Source organism: Colletotrichum fructicola (genome assembly GCF_000319635.2).
Source record: "Colletotrichum fructicola Nara gc5 chromosome Unknown KSG_Nara_v1_contig05, whole genome shotgun sequence".
Taxonomy (NCBI): Eukaryota; Fungi; Ascomycota; class Sordariomycetes; order Glomerellales; family Glomerellaceae; genus Colletotrichum; species Colletotrichum fructicola.
This window is the reverse complement of record NW_027094055.1, coordinates 3896300-3915214: the sequence shown is the minus strand read 5'-3', so window position 1 is coordinate 3915214 and position 18915 is coordinate 3896300. Positions and strand designations below refer to the sequence as shown.

The 18915-nt window shown below is 51.6% G+C and overlaps 7 protein-coding genes across 7 annotated transcripts; 5 read left to right on the top strand and 2 right to left on the bottom strand.

The window, feature by feature from the left end:
• Window positions 1-371: 371 nt before the first annotated feature.
• On the bottom strand, window positions 372-2158 carry ecdC-5 (Major facilitator-type transporter ecdC; the record flags this gene model as incomplete). Its single annotated transcript, XM_032021916.1, has 5 exons — window positions 372-538; window positions 591-1014; window positions 1072-1777; window positions 1850-1912; window positions 1977-2158. The coding sequence occupies 5 exons, from the start codon at window positions 2156-2158 to the stop codon at window positions 372-374; spliced, it is 1542 nt and encodes a 513-aa protein (XP_031881168.1).
• A 1150-nt stretch (window positions 2159-3308) lies between these two features.
• On the top strand, window positions 3309-4474 carry CGGC5_v009795 (uncharacterized protein; the record flags this gene model as incomplete). The annotated part of the gene is made up of 2 exons (XM_066152213.1): window positions 3309-4346; window positions 4430-4474. 2 exons carry the CDS (start codon window positions 3309-3311, stop codon window positions 4472-4474), a joined length of 1083 nt encoding a protein of 360 aa, XP_066008466.1.
• An 870-nt stretch (window positions 4475-5344) lies between these two features.
• On the top strand, window positions 5345-6793 carry Xyl5-1 (Beta-xylosidase; the record flags this gene model as incomplete). The annotated part of the gene is made up of 1 exon (XM_032021914.1): window positions 5345-6793. One exon carries the CDS (start codon window positions 5345-5347, stop codon window positions 6791-6793), a length of 1449 nt encoding a protein of 482 aa, XP_031881309.1.
• A 386-nt stretch (window positions 6794-7179) lies between these two features.
• Window positions 7180-8686, top strand: CGGC5_v009793 (Carnosine N-methyltransferase; the record flags this gene model as incomplete). The annotated part of the gene is made up of 3 exons (XM_032021913.1): window positions 7180-7329; window positions 7410-7673; window positions 7733-8686. The coding sequence occupies 3 exons, from the start codon at window positions 7180-7182 to the stop codon at window positions 8684-8686; spliced, it is 1368 nt and encodes a 455-aa protein (XP_031881310.1).
• A 2200-nt stretch (window positions 8687-10886) lies between these two features.
• Window positions 10887-11372, top strand: CGGC5_v009792 (uncharacterized protein; the record flags this gene model as incomplete). Its single annotated transcript, XM_066152212.1, has 5 exons — window positions 10887-11045; window positions 11096-11127; window positions 11186-11262; window positions 11305-11314; window positions 11369-11372. The coding sequence occupies 5 exons, from the start codon at window positions 10887-10889 to the stop codon at window positions 11370-11372; spliced, it is 282 nt and encodes a 93-aa protein (XP_066008344.1).
• A 2326-nt stretch (window positions 11373-13698) lies between these two features.
• CGGC5_v009791 (uncharacterized protein) lies at window positions 13699-15658 on the top strand (the record flags this gene model as incomplete). The annotated part of the gene is made up of 8 exons (XM_066152211.1): window positions 13699-13785; window positions 13841-13884; window positions 13958-14090; window positions 14151-14202; window positions 14359-14639; window positions 14805-15134; window positions 15199-15264; window positions 15347-15658. 8 exons carry the CDS (start codon window positions 13699-13701, stop codon window positions 15656-15658), a joined length of 1305 nt encoding a protein of 434 aa, XP_066008438.1.
• A 1398-nt stretch (window positions 15659-17056) lies between these two features.
• On the bottom strand, window positions 17057-18305 carry GNT1-1 (Glucose N-acetyltransferase 1; the record flags this gene model as incomplete). Its single annotated transcript, XM_032021910.1, has 3 exons — window positions 17057-17797; window positions 17860-17940; window positions 17997-18305. 3 exons carry the CDS (start codon window positions 18303-18305, stop codon window positions 17057-17059), a joined length of 1131 nt encoding a protein of 376 aa, XP_031881312.1.
• Between the last annotated feature and the right edge of the window lie 610 nt (window positions 18306-18915).

The following is an 18915-nucleotide window of genomic DNA, read 5'->3' as shown; positions in this document are numbered from 1 at the left end:
GCATAGGGAACTCGTTATTATTGTCCAGTTCCAGACCGCACTGTCATCGGACGTAAGTGTTGGCAGAGGCATCAATAAACCTAACACGCCTAGTCAGCCAAGCAGTAACCCTTAACTTACCATTCCGTCAAACACATTGGATCACGTGCTCTTGAACTCCTGAATAAATCTGCCCAGATCAAGGCATGAGATCCTGGCTACAGCATGTTATCATTACCTTGCAGAATCAAGGCACTGTACGCTCGCATATGAAAGGGTTGCTGCCGTGCTGGCCGATTCATTACGAAATGAGTTTGGAAGATTTGTCAATACTGCTGCATCGCTACTCATATCCACCGACTTGGTTGTCCGATGTTTCCCTCAAGATGCGGTCACATATCTCCCATCCTCCTCGGTGGAACCTTCGCAGCGAAGAGACGATCGATCTCGTCAAACGTCTTGCCCTTGAGTTCGGGAACATAGAAGAAGCTTCCGATAGTACCGAGTAAGGCAAGTCCTCCAAAGATAAACCCAACCTTTCCCTTGAGATTCGCCTCATCTGCACATGATTAGCTCAAGGATACTCGCTTAAGAGCAGGACAGATGCTTACCAGGGTTGACGAGATAAGGTATGGAGAAGTTCATGATAAGACCACAAACAGCCTGGGTCGCGGTCGCTAACGCGATGGTCTTGGCTCGCATCACAGTGCTCGAAGCCTCACCGAGAATGGCGAACGCCATTGCACCGACAGTCAGGAAGTAGACGAAGGCGTAGATGACAGTGCACGCGGCCTGCACCCACTTCGCAGCATCCGTAGGCACGACGTCCATGATGCCGATAACGAGGAGGAGAAGGGTCAGGGAGGCCATGCCGGACAAGAACACCTTGCGGCGGCCGCAGGACTCGACGACGAACCAGCTGACTATGTTTCCAAGGACACCACAAGCTGTCACGCCAACACCGAGATCGAAGGATTTGGAAACATCGAGGCCGGCGAGTTGGAAGAAGTAGGTGGAGTATCCTAGGACGAAAACCTGAGAGAAAGTACCGATTAGCAGCTATTTTAACCTTATTGAATGTGGAGGACTTACAATTCCAACCAGATGTTGGCAGAGGAAGACACCAGTAGAGATACCAGTGCGAAGGCGGTTCGTTCCCTTGAAGCAATCCATGAAACCCAACTCGGAAGACTTATTCAGAGCCTCCTCTTCAATGGTGGCCATGATCCCCGCAAGCTTCGAGTCAACATCATACCCCGCACCATACAGCTTCTGCAGCGACTGCTTGGCTTGCTCCAACTTATTCTTTCGGGCCAGGTACCACGGCGTCTCGGGGGCGAAGGGGAGGAAGACGATCAGAAACAACGCAAAGAAGAGCTGCGTGGCAAAGGGACCGCGGTAAGCCCAACGATCAGAGCGTTCTCCAAAGGCCTTGACAACCGCGTTCGAGAGGAGTTGTCCGAGAGCAATGCCCAAATTGACACCAGCCGTTGCAAAACCACGGAGTGCAACAGGGGCGAGCTCACTGCATGCCAAGGGGGCGAGGGTGAGGTAGAAGCCCAGGCCGGCGCCGAAGATGAGCTTGGAGGCGAGAAAGGCGCCCCGGGTATCTGAGAGGATCTCTCCGACGCAGCCGCCGCTGCAGACGATGATGCCGACGAGGAGGGAGTTCTTTCGTCCGATCTTGTCGGCCATGTAACTGCAGAGGAAGCCGCCGAAGAACTGGCCGACGGTGGAGATGACGTTGAAGGCGGATTGCCAGTCGGCGGGGAGGATTGCTTCGCCATTCTCGACGTATCTGATTGTTTCATCATTAGTTCTTTGTCTTGAATATCGTCAAGCTTTGTTTCTGATAATGTTGGTTGCGTACCCGAAGTCGCGGCGGAAAGACTCGACGGAAATCATGGCTCCGTTGATCTGGGCGTCGAAACCCCTGAATTGGCGTTTCGTCAGTCTTCCAATTATCTTCCGTAACTATCCCAAGATCGATCTCGTACCATCCTATAGCGGCCATAGCCCAGTAAAAACACCACCAAACGATGATCTTGTGGTTCTTGAAGACATCGCGAACTGTCAGGTCGTGTTCCTGTTGATTCGTGGTAGCTGCTGCAGCACCCTTGGGGTCATGCACATGCGACACACTTGGCTCCAAGTGATCCGCAGGGCCGGTCTTCTCCATCGCTGCTGTTATTTGGTGCCAGTTGCGGCAGTTGAGATGGAGTTGTGTGACTCTTTGACAGAAAAGGGGGTCTAGAACTTGAAGGGAGACCGAACGAGGATGGCAAGGCGGTGGAGAATGAACAGGGCGATCATGTCAAAAAGTCCGGGGAAGCCTTTAAGATTATATCCAAGTCCGGCTCATCGTTTCCGGCTGTCAGGTTACTGGACTTGCCGACTCGTGATGGTTGGTTGCATGGGTGCAAGTCGGCATGCAGATTGGTTACCAACTGAGGTCATCCTGACCGTCGTTTCTTGCTCAACTACGGCCGGCAAAAACACAGACAAAGTGCGACACTCCGCGGGCTCTTCAAGCAAAACTAGGCCGGTGCTAGTCAGGTCTGGCCAAGGGTTCGTTCAGCTCAAAGGTCAGACGACGCGAGTCCGCGTTTGGCCGAGGTGCAAATTCCGAGAGTGTGGAACGATTCCAGCGTGTGGTGCCCCGCAAATTCCCCCGCGATCCAGTTTCGGATTAGCGTCTTTAGGCGCCTTTTCTAGGCCTTGAAGAAGCATGTCTTTTCTCGAGCGATATTCCGCGACGTTTTCCCCATGTTTTTCTTTCTCCAGCTTCTACATCACTCACCCATCCCGTGTCTGTTGCAGCAACCAACGAAAGCAGCTGCGTTCCCCACAGAGTCAAACCATTGCAACCCGTCTGTTTTCCCCAGTTTATCTGTTACCTGATGGCTGACCCATCTCCCCCGGAAAACCACGTGTCGTTAGCGCCTGAAGAGTCTGTTCCAGACCGGAGCCAGCCGGAATCATCAACGAAGGCCAACACCCGCCCGTCGGCTAGGGGAACGGCATTCTATCAACGGAAGAGAGCTGTGAGGGCATGCCAAGTGTGCCGTGCTCGAAGGACGAAATGCGATAATCTGAAGCCGTCATGCTCGTTCTGCCTGAAGGTTGGGGCAACTTGCATACAGTCGCCCGTCGACTTGTCCAGCTTTGACCCAGCAAGTCTGAAGATCTTGGAACGACTGGATGATCTAGAGGAGTTGATGAGATCCGTCTCAGTTGAAGGGTCTTCAAATAAGACGAGGGTAGTTGAGGCCCCGGCCGAGCCACGTCTCGAAATCCCGCCGCCGGTGGGGCCTACGATTCAGCTTGGCATGATTATTCCTCCTGGCCCTGAAGAGGTCATGTCGTGGCACATATTCCAGACGATGAGGAGAGAGGCCACAGAAAACGACGGTGTGCTACACGTCGATCACCCTACCGCCGCTGCGAGCTCTCCGGCTTCAGTGCTGGGCGCGCTCGACATGGAACCAAGAAGAGTCAACGATCTGCTGGACAGCTTCTTCAGCTACGCCCATGTCAAGAATCCGATTCTCGACGAAACCGCAACGAGGAAAATGGTTTCGACAACAATTATGAACGGTATCGACTGGTCTGCCGAATCCTGCTTGTCTCTCCTTATTTTCGCGTTAGGGTCCATCGCAACACCTTTCGGCCCGAGTCACGAGACCATGCCCGGGACCCTGGCCCACGCCAACGCTCAATCGTTCTTCCAGGCGGCTCAGAAGAGACTCGGGATCCTATTGTCGTCGGACGACATCATTGCGGCTCAGTGTCTGTTCCTGTCAGGGGTTTACATGATGTGCATCTTCCAGCCCGTCAAGGCATGGCGGTACTTCGTGCAGGCGCTCGCCAGCTGCCAGCAACTCCCCTTTCTTACCCCTGAATCTCAGCAACGCTATCACAACTACGTCGAGTCGGGCAACGAACTTCACAACTACTCCATTGACACACTCCAGCAAGCCATCTACTGGTCCGCCTGGAAGTCCGAGCGGGAGATGAGAGGAGATCTCTATTTACCCGACTTCTCCCTCAGCGACAAGGAGCTGGCGTTCTACCCTCCCTTCTTCCCAACGCCACCGGCCCCAAGGGCAGAGGTCGAAGCTGCGAGTGACCCACGCCTGGCGCGAGAGAGGACCTCGTGGTACTTTTACCTCTCCGAGATATCTCTCCGCAGACTCGCATCCCGGATTAGCGCCGAAATGGTGGGTCTGCAGAAAGAGCATCCCACGCGCCAAGCATACCTCGCAGCCCTGGCTGAGGCAGTCCCGCAGTATGAGGAGCAGGCACGAGGTTGGATCGCGTCACTTACACCCGGCCTGTCGTTCAATGAGCCTCCTGAACAGGACGACGTGTGCAGATTCGTGCTCAGAGGACATGCCATCAATCTGTTTGAAAACATCTACTGGCCGTTTGTCACTGCGTATCTCGATAGCTTGGGCGCGAATCCGAGCTGTATCAGCGGGCCTCTGCCAAATAGTTGCATTGCTTTGGCTCAAAAAGGTCTTGAAATTCACCTTGAACGCCTGAGAGTGAACCAACCGGGATACTATCACCGCCATCATGGAACACTACCTCTCATGAGATCTTGTTCACGAAGTGCGTTAGTCCTGAAGGCGGCCGCTATGCTTATCGAGACAAGGGGTGGCAATGGGTCAGAGGGAATCTGTCAGATGCCTCCTGGTTGGGAAACTGGCGTAGATGGGATAGTCGACCTACTCGCGTTTTGGCAAGGTGAGGTTCCACAAATGTCAAAGATACGGAGGCTATTGGGAGAAACACGCGCGCTCGCATCCGGGACGTCCCCATCGGCATATCATCTAGGATCATAGAAAATGGTCCAGATTCACGGGTAAAAGCCTTGAATCACCCCACATAGCAATTCAGCCTAAATACATCCTCGATCGACGCTCGGCATACGAAGCTTGGAAACGGAGCCGATGTGACCTTTCTAAAGCAACCCGACTGCTGGGTCGAGCATCGGGAGTGAGCTCACTCGGAACAACTAGCTCCCCCGCCAACTCCCCGCCGCCATCCCTGCCCTTTGTCACGCGCGGGTGTCTGTACCCCAGATCCGGATTCATCCAGTCTGGCGTCACGAATAACTGGGGAAAGCGTTCCGGGGGCGACCCACTTCCACCCTCCATCGCGGAATGTCGCAGTTAAGCATCCGGGACTCCTCACTACCTGATGCGCGATGACAAAAGTCCAACGACGCCCTAGGGCCCAATAATCGGGACCGTTTCCCGGCCCGTTGAACTCGGTGCTATGACCCGGGTATAAAGGACTCCCCTCGAGAAGATCAAGAGGCTCTGCAAGCCATACCAAACCTCAGACCACATCCGCGATCATGTCACCCAGCACACCCAACCCCCCCTGCACGATGCTCCGCGTCAGCGGCACCAAGATCGTCAACGAGAATGGCGAAGAAGTCATTCTCAAGGGCGCTGCCACGGGCGGCATGCACAACATGGAGAACTTCATCACAGGCTACACCGGCCACGAGCACGAGCACCGCGAAGCCCTGACAGAGGTCCTCGGCAAGGAGAAGGCCGACTTCTTCTTCTCCCGTCTCCTCCACTACTACTTCACAGAGGCAGATGCCGCCCTCTTCGCATCATTAGGCCTCAACTGCCTGCGCGTACCCTTCAACTACCGCCACTTTATGGACGACGACAACCCGAGCGTGATCAAGAAGTCCGGCTTCGAGCTGCTCGACCGGGTCGTCAACTTCTGCGCCAAGTACAACATCTACGTCATCCTCGACCTCCATGCCGTACCAGGCGGCCAGAACCAGGACTGGCACAGCGATTCAGGCATCTCAAGGGCGCTGTTCTGGGAGTTCAAGGACTTCCAAGACCGCGCCATCCAGCTCTGGGAGGCTCTCGCCACTCATTACAAGGGCAACAAGGTGATCGCGGGCTACAACCCCCTCAACGAGCCCGCAGACCCCAAGCACACCCGCCTCATCGCGTGGTACGAGCGCGCCGAGAAGGCCATCCGCGCCATCGACCCCGACCACATCCTCTTCCTGGACGGCAACACCTACGCCATGGACTTCTCCGCCTTCACCCCGGAAAAGACCCTCCCAAACAGCGTCTACAGCTGCCACGACTACAGCCTCTACGGCTTCCCCCTGCCCGAGCAGTACGACGGCACCGACGCCCAGAAGCAGAAGCTCCGCGCCAGCCTCAAGCGCAAGGTCGAGTTCATGCAAAAGGCCGGTGTGCCCATCTGGAACGGCGAGTGGGGCCCCGTGTACCAGGACCCCGCGACGGACGCCAACGCCGCCGCGACCAATGAGAAGCGCTTCGCCCTGCTCAAGGAGCAGCTCGAGATCTACCGCGAGTTCGGCGGCATCTCGTGGAGCATCTGGCTGTACAAGGACGTCGGCTACCAGGGCATGGTGTACGTCGACCCGGAGAGCCCCTACATGCGCCTGATCCGGCCCTTCGTCGAGAAGAAGCAGCGCCTCGGCCTCGACTTCTGGGGCTGCGCCGACAAGAGCGGCATCGACGACGAGGTGTACGGGCCCTTCATTGCCAAGCTGAAGTCGACGCTGCCGGAGCACCTGCACAAGAAGAAGTACCCCAAGACGTGGACGTTTGACCGCCAGGTCGAGCGCGTGGTGAGGGAGTGCCTGATGAGCGAGTACCACGGCTGGGAGTTTGCGGAGCTATTCAAGGGCAAGACGGAGGCCGAGTTGGAGGAGCTGGCGGCGAGCTTTGCGCTGGAGAACTGTGTGAAGCGCGACCGGTTGAATAAGATTCTGACGGCAGACGCTGAGAGGGGGAACTGAGGCAAAGCATGATTATGAAAGTGACGACTACAGACGGGGAAGATTTAAATGGGGCTCTTACGGGAACTTTTGCAGCGGGATGAGCATCCAAGAGAAATGTTGCATGTCGGCTGGGTCGTTGGTGGTGATTTTTCACGTTGGTGGTCTTGGCGGCCATCAGGGTTCTCGGTCTCATACATTGCGCGTAATTCAAATTTTAGAAATTTCAGCCTCACTCACCAGACCTTTTCTTTTTTCACTTGATTCCTTCCAGGAAATCGTTTTCCTTCACTTTAATCGTCATTGTCTCATTTTACCACAACTTTCTGTCGTCGCTGTTCACGAACGCCGGTTTCTCTCACTCGTGACTCAACAGCCCACAAGCACGACGGCCTCTCCAGGCGATCATGAAGTTGTCTCATCCAGTCTCATGGATAATCACTAGCTTCGCTTGTGGCATTCTCTGTGCGAATGATGAGGCCCAATTAGGAAGCGATGTGATTGAGAAGGTGCAAGGTGCGATCCAGGATGGTGGTGCACAGGAGATTATCGCTTCTGTGAGTTTCCTGCTCAATATCGGCGTGATTCAGAAGGCGCTGCACGAAATCACAGAGAATTGGAGCTGATATCATGATAGATGCCACTTGACTCACTTACTGAGGTTCACGAAGTCTTGGTTACCCTCGCAGATGTCCCGAACAGGCCGAGTCAACGCCACGAGCAAGAGAAGAGGAATCTCATGAAGCGAATGAGCAAGTCTGACGGAAAGTGGGACACCAATCATCCTCGCCACCGTCTAATGGAGGCCCTTTTTGGATTCAGCCGTTACAAGGCGAGACAGATGGCCGAACTGAACCGATGGAAAGATCTATACACCCACGTGCCCAAGACCCAGAAGAGAGTATGCCTTAGCAAGTTCACCGAGATCCCACCCCTTTACTGACCGACTTTCCTAACTAGGTACTGGAGAAGGCGATCGGGTACACGCATAAGTTTGAGATTACGGAACAGCTTCACGGCGTCAATCAGAAGTTGTGTGACGAAATTGTGCAGGCCGCACTGGAGTACTATGGGATCTCACAGGAGGAGCTCAGTGCCCACAGCAAGGCTAAGGATGCCGCCAACCAGCTAGCCGACAGAGTCAGTGTCTCTCAGGCTCTGAAGCATTATGTCAGGGATTGGTCCACATCTGGCGAGGGAGAGCGCCAAGATGGTTTTCCCTGCATTCTTAAGACGATGCAGTCTCTTTTTCCAGACCGTTCTGGCACTGAACTCAAGGTCCTGCTCCCTGGGTCTGGCCTTGGGCGACTTGGACACGAGGTTGCTGGTCTGGGTGGCTTTGATGTCACGATGAATGAATGGTCCATGTTCATGAACCTAGGATACCGCTTTCTAGAGGCACACTCTGGCCCCGGATCAAAGTTGGTGCACCCTTTCATTGATTCGTGGTCACATCACGCCACAAACGCCGATATGCTTCGTGGCGTCTCCTTTCCTGATAAACGAGTCAATGCTAGCTCTGTGCTGCTCGTGGAAGGTGACTTTGTGTCAGAATTCAAGTCTCAGAAGGGGCAATTCGACTCAGTTGTCACATACTTCTTCATCGACACAGCAAGAAACGTCATGAGTTACTTTGACACCATTCACTCAGTGTTGAAGCCAGGAGGATATTGGGTCAACTTTGGGCCCCTTTTGTGGGGTACAGGCCCTTTTGTTCAGCTGTCACTTGAGGAAATTGTAGCTGTTGCCAAGGAAATGGGATTCGAATTTCTAAACGCCGACACATCTTGTGGAGATGCGACATTGGAGACGGATTTGATCAGGGGGAAGCAAGCTGTTTATGGTTTCAACGATAAGGCGTTGACAAGAAACGCTTATTCTGCTCAATTTTGGGTGGCGAGGAAAATCAGATGAGCTCTAGGCTGGGGCTAGTAGATGTAACACTCAATAATCAATTGATGTTGTCTCGAAATAGAAGATAGAGATTCGGGCGTGGCACGGAAACCTGATTAATTATTTGGGGAGCAAGACGCGAACACTGATGAATGAATGATCGCAATGAAGTGCTGAATAGATCAGTCTCCATGAACCACACAGTGGATGATCGTTGTTTCCCTCGGGGGGCCTCGTCCACTTAACACGGCTCTAGATGATTAGTACTTACATCCCCAGTTGAAGTCACTGTTGTACATTCAACCAGGCAAGGATGTCAATCTTGGATGTTAAAGTGATTGGACGCGTAGCGGGGAGGCGGCGAACTCCGGTATGTTCCGTGGGGGGCCTCGAGAGATCACGAGGCCCCTAAAGTGGTCTTGGACACCAACGTTTCGGCATTGTGGCCAGGCCATCAAACACGAGGTCTTTGACTTGTGGATCATCAATCGCCCTTGCGTCACCCCAGCGGGGCATGTGTAACAAGTAGGGGCAGGCCGTTTTCGTAAAGCGGATTGCTGCAGCGTGTAACAACCACCTGAGAGGGCTACAATTTGAGTTGCTAGGTCCGGTAATCAGTTCGTGCTTTATCACGACTTTTGCGTCGAATTTCGAGATAAAACCTCCAAGGGGTTACTTAAGTGACACAGGCACAGTCGCAGAAACTAAGCAAAGAGGTTTTCGAATCTCTACTGTCCCGTATTTCTTATCGATCGAACTGAACAACTTCCTGTCCCCGGGACACGCACGCATTAATACGGGCATTATTCATCAGTTGAGGTACATGATGAAACCGTTTCCTTACGGCTGCATAGTCTTCATAGCTGCGGCCATATGCTTCGTTATTAGGTATTGAAATGAAACCCCTTGATCTACATTCATGGTTGCTTCTTTGTGTCTAGGTGATACGGATAGAGAAAGTCTATGCTTGCTGTCATTTGTGGTATGAGATAATCGAAAGGGCCATGGGGCCTGATGACGCTTGTTATTCCATTCAAGTTTTTCAAAAAAAAGAAACAAAAAAACCAATAAGTATTCAATGGTTGTTTTATGTCATTGCTCAGGCACAAACAGGTCATCATATCGTCCTGACTCACTGTTGACCCCCGTTCATTAATACAAGGCCTGCCTGTGTAGATTAAGTCCTTGGAATTAAATGACATGGCGAGACTTTTGACTACACATGAGGCCAGGCCTTGCAAATTGAATTATGTCACTCTGGGTTGGTCGCTGTGCGCCAGCCATTGACTCAGATTGATGCCGCTGACAACACAACCAATGATGCCAGACATGCACAAAATGAATGAAACCCGCACGCTGAGACATCTGGTGTAGTTCCGGCAACAGACTAGAATGCGTTCAAGTCAATTGGGATACAAGCACAGATCTAGTCCAATTTGATGGTCTCGTCTTCATTTCCACAAATTCCTCCCTGATTTGCGTCATGTTTTTGATCTCACGATGCTCCATATAGTGCCTGATATGGCAGATAAGGTTTCCAGCTGCCTCGCTTGATTCTCTTTCATAAGGTAGAGATACTTAGATTCCTGATTCGGCTCACCGCCTGCGTGTTCACGCAGGAACCATCTATGAGCCAATCGATACCCAGCCTGCAGGCCGACGTCGGCACACAAACCCGTTATTCGAATTTTTGCGCGCACACAAAGCTAGACTTTCAACAACCCATACTCAATCGCGGACCGAACATCCAGAGCAGCCTGTCGATATTGTCAAATCTACCCACGAAGAGGACGTGGAGCGCTGCCGACTCCTCCGCTATCTTATGGAGATCCACCCGGACAGACCTGGGGGCCAATCAGATCCGTCGTCTGACTGCGTGCCGCGCCGTCCGCCCTGCCCCTCATCAGACACGTCATGTTGGGCACAGGGCCATTGCGGATGGACTGGGCATCATCATCCTTATTTCAACGACGTTCTAAACCTCCTTTCTTCATTCTTTGTGTTTCTGTGCTTGCTGCTGGCAAGCATTGACCTGAGAGCAGTATTGGCGGCGAAGCCAGCTGCAGGTGCGAAGAACCCATTCCAGGCTGATCATAATCCTTCACCCACTCCGACCTTTCAACACTCCAAAGAATCGGTTGAAACCTCGAAGTGTAGGCCCGCAAAGGACATATTATTCGCCTGTAACCCCATATCGCATTTCCTGAGGCGGACTTTCTGGATGTGTCTCGAACTCAGTCGGATTGCCCACAATCTAAGCCCGAGCTGCCATACCCTTGAAGACACACTTGTCTTCGATTCTGCGGACGGAATTGAAAGTTTTCAATCGGAGTTCTCGCAAAGGGGGCCTAAGAGAAAACAAATCCTGCTCTGGCAATGCGTATGTACACCACTAGGTCAACGTTGCTCTCAGTGCTAATGCTACCTCAGTGCCAGTGTGGGCAAGGCGGCAATCCTATCCGGTACGACAACTGCTGCAATTGCCACTACCCACGCTGTGCCTATTGCCCCGTGCGAAAGGTCAGAGCCTGACCAGGAGCAATACACCCAACTCGGAGCGCTCCATTTGAAAGTAGAGGGCGGCGCTCCCTTCGGGTGTACGTCTCGTGGACCAAGCGCATGATGATAAGGAAAGACAGGCACGTCCAAGTTCGTCAAGTTATGTTGAAGCCTGGCACCGGTCTGACAGCATTGTTCATCTAGGTAAACTTTCCTTGATATAACTCCGGCCATCGATCGATGTTCAACACAAACAAGATCGCTACATGCTGCAGAAGGGATATGATCGAGCAACGAGGAATCGAGAAACGAGAAGGAGACAAAACGACAACATCGATTATTCGGCTAGATTTGGCCGCGCGGAACGACTTGTAGGAAAACCCGGAGAGGGGGGAAAACCTATCTTATGCTTTCCATCTTCGCTGGCGTCAGTGGTCTCCATGGCGTTTGGGTGGGATGTATGGGGGTTGGAAAAGGAACAGTAGAAGAGGATGGGAAAAGTTTGTTTTACTTTCTTTTTAATCCGGCCCTTTGATTGTTGGACGGGCACTGCGCTCAGAGACGAAGAGCGATCTTTTCGACTGCAGTGATTGGAGTTTTTGGAGGCCCAGGATCTTCCGGACAGACTAGGACGGCCGTCGACCGGTATTGATGAGTAGTTACGTCTGTCAAAGAGTAATCTAGGGTATGTTTTAGCTGCTGAAATACTCTCAGCGAGACGTGTACTAGCTGCGAAGAATAAGAGGACTTCAAAGATCCCGCACCACGATCCATATGTGCATCCCTTAACATATGGCCCGGTGATCCATGCCCCTGTACAATCGCCATTACAAACATGTAAGAATCGAACACACCGGAATTGAAAGAAGTATCGATGAATAAAACACCACCCGCGCAACCATGCGACCGGCGGCCTATTAAAGAAACGGCAGCTGGTATTTGACCGCAGCTGAAAATGGGGCGCGGTCGAATGCTACGGTGGGGCGGCGTCCCGCTCGGTGACGGCCCGGCCCATCTCCAGTGAATGAAAGGCAAGTCGACCTGCGATATAGGAAGAAAAGTTCTTTGCATTAGGCAGATCAACTTAGCCCTTTACCGCCTGGTCATTTCGTCGGATTATGTCCAATACAAACGTAGGGCAGGCTCTAAGAGGAAGGCATCCGGTTGCCTGTGGCCTATTGGAGTCATACGCAGAGCCAACGTGACATCACTCGACCCCTGCCTATCGATCCCCGTTGATAAGAGGTCATTCTTGGGGGAATGTGGCTGAGCTTCCTGCGTTGAGCAACCACACCGCCCTCCGTCGCCTGCTTATGTTTCGGTGAGCCTTCGTCGGGCCTTTCTATTCCGAAATCCCAATGACACCAAGTCTCAGCTGGCCATTCTTTTTTGATTTTTTTTAAAATCTTTTTTTTTTTCTTTGGGCAAAAGCTTGCCGGCCCCATTCCCAGCGACTCGCCTCAATGGCTGTCCAACTGCCGCCCCGCTTGCCGCACACGTGCTGTAATGACAATCTCCGGATGCATCGCCTTACTTCCACATGGTTGGGCACCAAAAGCCGCCCGTGATATATTGCGGACAACCCCTGCCATTCTACCAGAGGGTGTACGAAGCGGTATCGTGTCTGGAGTCGTGTTCGCTGCTCGTTGGCTCTCCTCCTTCAGGCGCGCGCTGGCGCGGTCGTGGACTGAACTTGCTGGGGCGAACCGCCCCAGATTGCGACAATCTTCCAAACCAAATCACAGCGCGCTCTAACACATAGCTTCAAAGGCGAGTTCGGATAATGAGCACCATCGTGCCCCGTTTTGACCATGCGATTGTTTCGTGGTGTTCGAAGACGTTGCGACCGAAGGATTGAATGGCATACCCGAGAAGCTGCGTACGGCATGCAGTCATCATCAAGCCCAACCGGTCATGTCGGGCCGCTCTGCAGACATTGTGAGACGTGGGTGCTCTAGTTTACAGCTTTATTGGATCGTTTCCATCCATTTAACCGGGCGTTTGCTGTTGGGGTCAAAGTAAAACTTCAGGAATGACCCAATCGGTTTTACCTGCCGACTTCAGCATCGAAGTGAAGCTTCGTGTGAGGTGGCCAAAGCCGAATTCGGGGCTGCAGGCACATGCACGCACTCTGCACGTATATCAAGCAGAACCAGCTGGTAATGTAACAGAAAGCACACGATGTCCTCATGGCTTCCCCCTTGCGCGACATGTTACAGATACCCCTGTGTCTTTGCTCCAGCCATCATGTATGAAGCATGTATTCTCCGACATCACGGTCCCATCCGCGACAGCCATTCAAATGGATCAAGCCTGAGAAGAACAGAACATCCGATAATGCCTCTTGGATTGACCAGCAGCTCATGATCGAGAGCCCGGTCCGGCAAAGCTTACTTGAATTGTTTTTAGAGGCTCTTGATAAATCACCTCGACTATCTTATGAGCGGACGGTCTTTCGGCGGGTTTTCGGTCCGACTACGCTGGAGGATGTTCAAGCAGGCCGTTTTGCCTCCGAAATTGATCCAGCAGCATGGATGCACGATGAAGATGAGAAGAATTATCCTCGATACTACAACGGATTAATGTCTATCTTGAACCTTCACGAGGTCACAAAACTCAAGGTACGGGGTGTAAATTCACTATCTTGAGAAATATGTCTGACTTTGTGTGTCGTAGCGCATAGATGAGAAGGGCATGGTTGATGCCACAACGAGAAAAATGTGAGTGGCCAAGGGTCTTTAACTAAAGACATCTACACGTTTGGATTTTCAATACGTTGCTGATGCCAATCAGTTACATACCAAATCCTTCGGCCACTGCAATGGGCATCTTAGCTCTTCGATCATCATACGAGCAAATACCAGTAATCAAGCGCCTTCTGTACAAGTATATCAACTTCGAAGCATCTTTAGCTCTGAGGGCTACAGTGAGTTTGACCATCATTGCTTTCGTCAAGGATGTCTACTAATCGAAATGGGCCAAATAGGAAGGAGAAGAGTTTATCTTGGAGTTTCATATGCCATGCCTCGTCTGGCAAAGTGAGGAACCAAGAAAGGATGATCAACGCCGCCTAACAAAAGGGGGGCCTTTGAGAAAAACAGATGATCTGTCTTTTCTCTCATCGTTCAAAGATGGAGTTGAAATCGCTGGTAATGATTACTTATACGAGTGCCAGACCTCATTCGTAGTGACAGGGTGGGATATTTCTAGTTGGTCCGCCATCTGTTTGGCAGATTCCTACTTTGCGGATGAGACCGACCCAGACGATCCAGTCATGTTGGCCCATTACGTAAAGGACACCGATTCAGACGACCCGGGTCTCGATCCATTGAGTACTGGGAAGCTCACTGCCGACAAAGTAGCACCAACCGATCCACGGGAATACTTTCTTGTCGTTGTGAGGTATCGCGTGATGCGTCTTCTGGAAACTTGGACAAATGTCGAGTTCCAGCTTGGCGAGAAGATTCATCAATATGTGAGTATACCCACTGGCGGAATGCGAGCTTAACAAAGTCATCCTGTGAGAACCAGGGATGGACAATGCTGGGGGGGGGGGGTCATATGCGTCGTTTCAAATACCTTAACTTTGGAGTAGAAGGTTATTATGTTTAGAGCGTCTCAGCTAATGTTTCTATTCTAGCTTGATGCACCACATCTGTTGTTCAGGCAAGACAGTACGAATCTTGGCACAGCTGATCGAGACACTGCGGCCGTCGAAGGTGGCGAGGCATGGTTAAAAAAGACTCGCAGACTTCTTAACCGCTTGCTGAAGATGCTTAGGACGAGTTTGAACGCTTTTGATAAGTTCCATGAACGCGATACTGTTCGGATTGATGCGCAAGCCAAAAGGCCAACATCCCTTCATATGAGAGATTCTTTTCATAAGATCAATACATATGTAGACGACCTGAAAAACATTTTTGAGAGATTAACGAACCTCAATTCCGAGATCGACACTTTTGAGTCTGATGTAAGTATTACCCTGACAACGTTACTGGTGACAATTTGAATGCTTACATCGGGTTTCTCTGTAGCTAGTCAATTACATGGCTGTCGAAAACGTCAGGGCAATCAAGTTACAGCACTTAAATGTCACAATTGTGAGTTCCAATGTCCGTACATTGTCGGACGTCGTCTTTCACGCGATATGAATGATTGCTGACGCACAAAACTATATAAAAGCTTCAAGTCTTCTCCCCTATGGCCTTGGCAGGCAGCGTTATGCAAGCCGGACTTGTCGCTGGGAATGTGGTCATCTGGTTTGTCTTCTTGACGGTTGTTTTCACTGGCCTTACTTTGAGTCTCAAGCCGGCAATAAAGTGGTATGAAGATAGGAAGGTCCATCACAGACAACCTTCTCTTACACCGGCGGCGACGGAATCAGAGGCAGGGGTTCTCGACGGTAGAACCGGAACAGGCTTCTCGATTTCTTCGTATTCGACATTTTTGAGAGAAAGATTGGCCCGAAAGCCGACCGAGTCGCTTCCTACCTAAGGTAGGTTGTTGAGCTTAGCACCAACTTAAGTACTATTAGCAGTGGAATGCAAACAGTGTTATCAGTATCTACATCTTCTGCCAGTAACATACTTGGCTTTGCCATGCGTTCCATTGCCCTATGAAGCTGTACTAGGCTTCTACTTTAAAGATATGTTAAAGCCAATCACATGATTCAAAAGCTGGATGAGAGATTCCGTCGTGCCGCATAATTAGGTATTAGGTAGGTACCGTGCCGATCTCGGACAATTCGAAGCCGCCTATAGGGTAGAACTTGAGCTGCATGTGCAGTTCTTTTTCGCTCAGCAATCGACAGACCCAACCAACTCTGGCTCTCGCATCCCTGCCGACACACATTCTAGGTCGTCCACAATCTCATCGTATTCTTTTGCCAGACATTTTCGACGATTGAAAACGCCTATAACGACGACCTTCCTCGAACTCAAGCTTTTATCTTGAATACCAAAAGATCAGTATTTCGTCTGTTCAACTGCAGTCAACACTTCTTCCGCCTAAGGCCTATCCCGCAATTGTGCAGATGCTTCCGAAGAGAGATGGCAAACCTACCCATCCAGCATCCCAGCCTCGACGCCGCGCCGTCACGCATCGAGTCTAGGCGGGTTGCGTTTGAGCTGCAGCATCAGAACTATATCTTTACGTCAAAAGTACAAGAATTAGGCCCTAAGAAGAAGACGGTCACAGTCTGGACTTGTGTCAGTATGATTCTTTGGACGTTGTCTGCGTCAAATTTCTACTAACGTCAGACGCATGAGTAGTGTCAATGTGGTCATGGTCCGAACCCCATTCGATTCGAAGCATGCGCAAGCTGCAAAATCGGCCGATGTGCATATTGCAATCTGCGACAAGTAGCGACGGTTCACTGGCAAATGGAGTAGGGGATGGTATAGTAGATTAGCGCATTGTTACTGAGGGAGTGCAGTACAAACCCAAGGTTTCAGACTGTCGCCAACAGCTCATCGCAGCATCACTTGCTGGCGAGTGGTGACGCGAGCGGCTCCCCAGCTTGGAGAGCTTCCATGCTGGTGTACTTGAAAGAAGACACAGGACTTGCGCTGAAATATCGTCATTACCCCAGACGCGCGTGATCCCTTGGTGTGGGCGCAAACACCGGTGATTCGTGGCAGTAGACATCTTGGCTGCATTGTTCGGGTAGAGCCGGATTGAGTGGATGATCACAAAGCTAGCTAGACCAATTGTACGCAATTTGCTTGTGAGCTTCTGATTGATTGATTGACGCAACACCCAAGCCGTTTCGAAGGTCAAGGCTGGATGACAGTGATTAGCCTTTGGTGTTCCACCCTTCGTGGCTATTCATGCACGACAATTGGACCTTCGCTCTGCTATCACCATTTCAAAGGCATTGTTGATATCTATCCCTTACGCCAAGAGAACTTTGCATTGTTCAGACTTCTCCCGGTCGTAATCTTCATAAAATCCAGACCACATTACTCGGTCCGCACACCTTGGTCTGTCTTCCCTCTCCACGTCATCATCGGAGCATTGCGGCAAAGCCGCTTCCCATTGTTGCTTCGTCCTTGGCAACCATGGCTTTGGCAAAGGCCAGTCACTGAAGTGGACCAGGAACGACCTCGAGACCTCTCCCATAGCATTCCACTCCTCGTCTTCTTCGGGTGCCAAATACTTTGTATGGTCCTTGGCGCGAAACTCCCCAGTTAACAAAGCGAGACGGCGATGGGGAAGAATCATTGCTGAGTCCTTGAACATGTGATTGACAACCTCCATGTCGAAGTCTCCGGATCGTAGAGCCTCATCCATGATCTTCTTATAACGTCCTTCGTTCGGTTCGATGAGCATGACGTGTGATCCGAGAACTTGCTTCGCGATGTCGGTGCTCCTTTCGTTGAGCCAATATGCTCTCGGGACGGCGACGGGTGCTGCCGGGCTCAGGAAGTAGTGGTCCATCTTGTTCAGGACGAGTGAATCGGAATCGAAGGCGAGGACTCGGGTCCATTCAGTAAGCGCAAAGGCGTGAAACTTCGTCAAGCTCTCCCGCCAGGTGGCGTCGCCTTTGGTCGTCGAGATAACATCGAAAGCTCGCATGTGGATTTCCGGTCGTTCTTCTTTGAGTTTCGCTAAAGCCTTTGCCTCACGAGACGACTTAGTAGAAGTAGTTTTGTTAGCAAAGCAACGACATGTAGCTCTGGGTCTTCGTAACTCACTCCTTCAAGCCATCCTTTGGGGTGAATAAGAACCAAGTCTTCCTTTGCGCCATAGCGCCGCAAGCGTCCGAAGTTGATCACCTTAAAAACAAAACAGTTAGTGATTTTTGTTCCTTCGAGTTCCGTATTGAACACACCGCATTGCACAGGTAGTCGAGACTCGTCGCGTACTGAGCGTATGCAAACTTGGGCTCAAGTTGCTCCGTTGTCCAATATGGCTGCCAGGGTGGTGATTCGATAAAATCGTTGATAGGAGCAGGTCGATTTTCAGGTCCTAGAAACAGAATCGTCGTAGCAAATACGAAGATTGTGAGAATGACGGCGAGAAGAGCCTGTATCCTTCGGGGGAATGTCAGCCGTCTCAAGACTTGAAAGGTTCCCCTCCCTCGCTGTTCGGCCGAGGCCCGGCTGCCGTCGCTGGTGATGGCATCTAGCGTCCACGGCATCTTCTAAATCACCATATAACGTCAGAGAGCGACAAATAATCTAGACTCTCTGCATGTTGGGGCCCGTGAGATTAAAAGAATGCTGGTGCGGGTCTGACAATCAAGTAGGTGTACTGCAGTGTGGGGGTTTCCCCTGGACCCAACCACAAGACAATCCCTCGGAAATACAAAATGTGTACAGTTTTGCGCTAGACCCTTTTAAGGCGGGCACGTAAAGCGCTTGGCTCTTTTATGTTTACCGGCGCGCGTAGTTTCCGTTACTGGGGTTTAGCTAGGCTAGATTTCATGGGTACCGAAAAGACCCTTCCGCCACAATCCCTACGAGCACGAATAAGAACAAGACTTGTCTCGTACTCAAGCTAAGTACTTGATCGCCCCTGCAAGGAACACCAGACGGCGCTTTTGTTAGCCACTTTTGGACACGAGGCCGGAGACACTGCCCCAGTCTGTACACTTGCTTGTGCGCTGGGCCGAGATGCGCTACGGAATTACTTCTTTGTTTAAAAGCACTCATTCTCGGGGAAACAGCTGGCGAAACTCCTGTAGCATTTAAACGTGTTGTGTGTCCGCAATGACATTCTTGATAGTTGTATCTTCCACGAGTCATTCC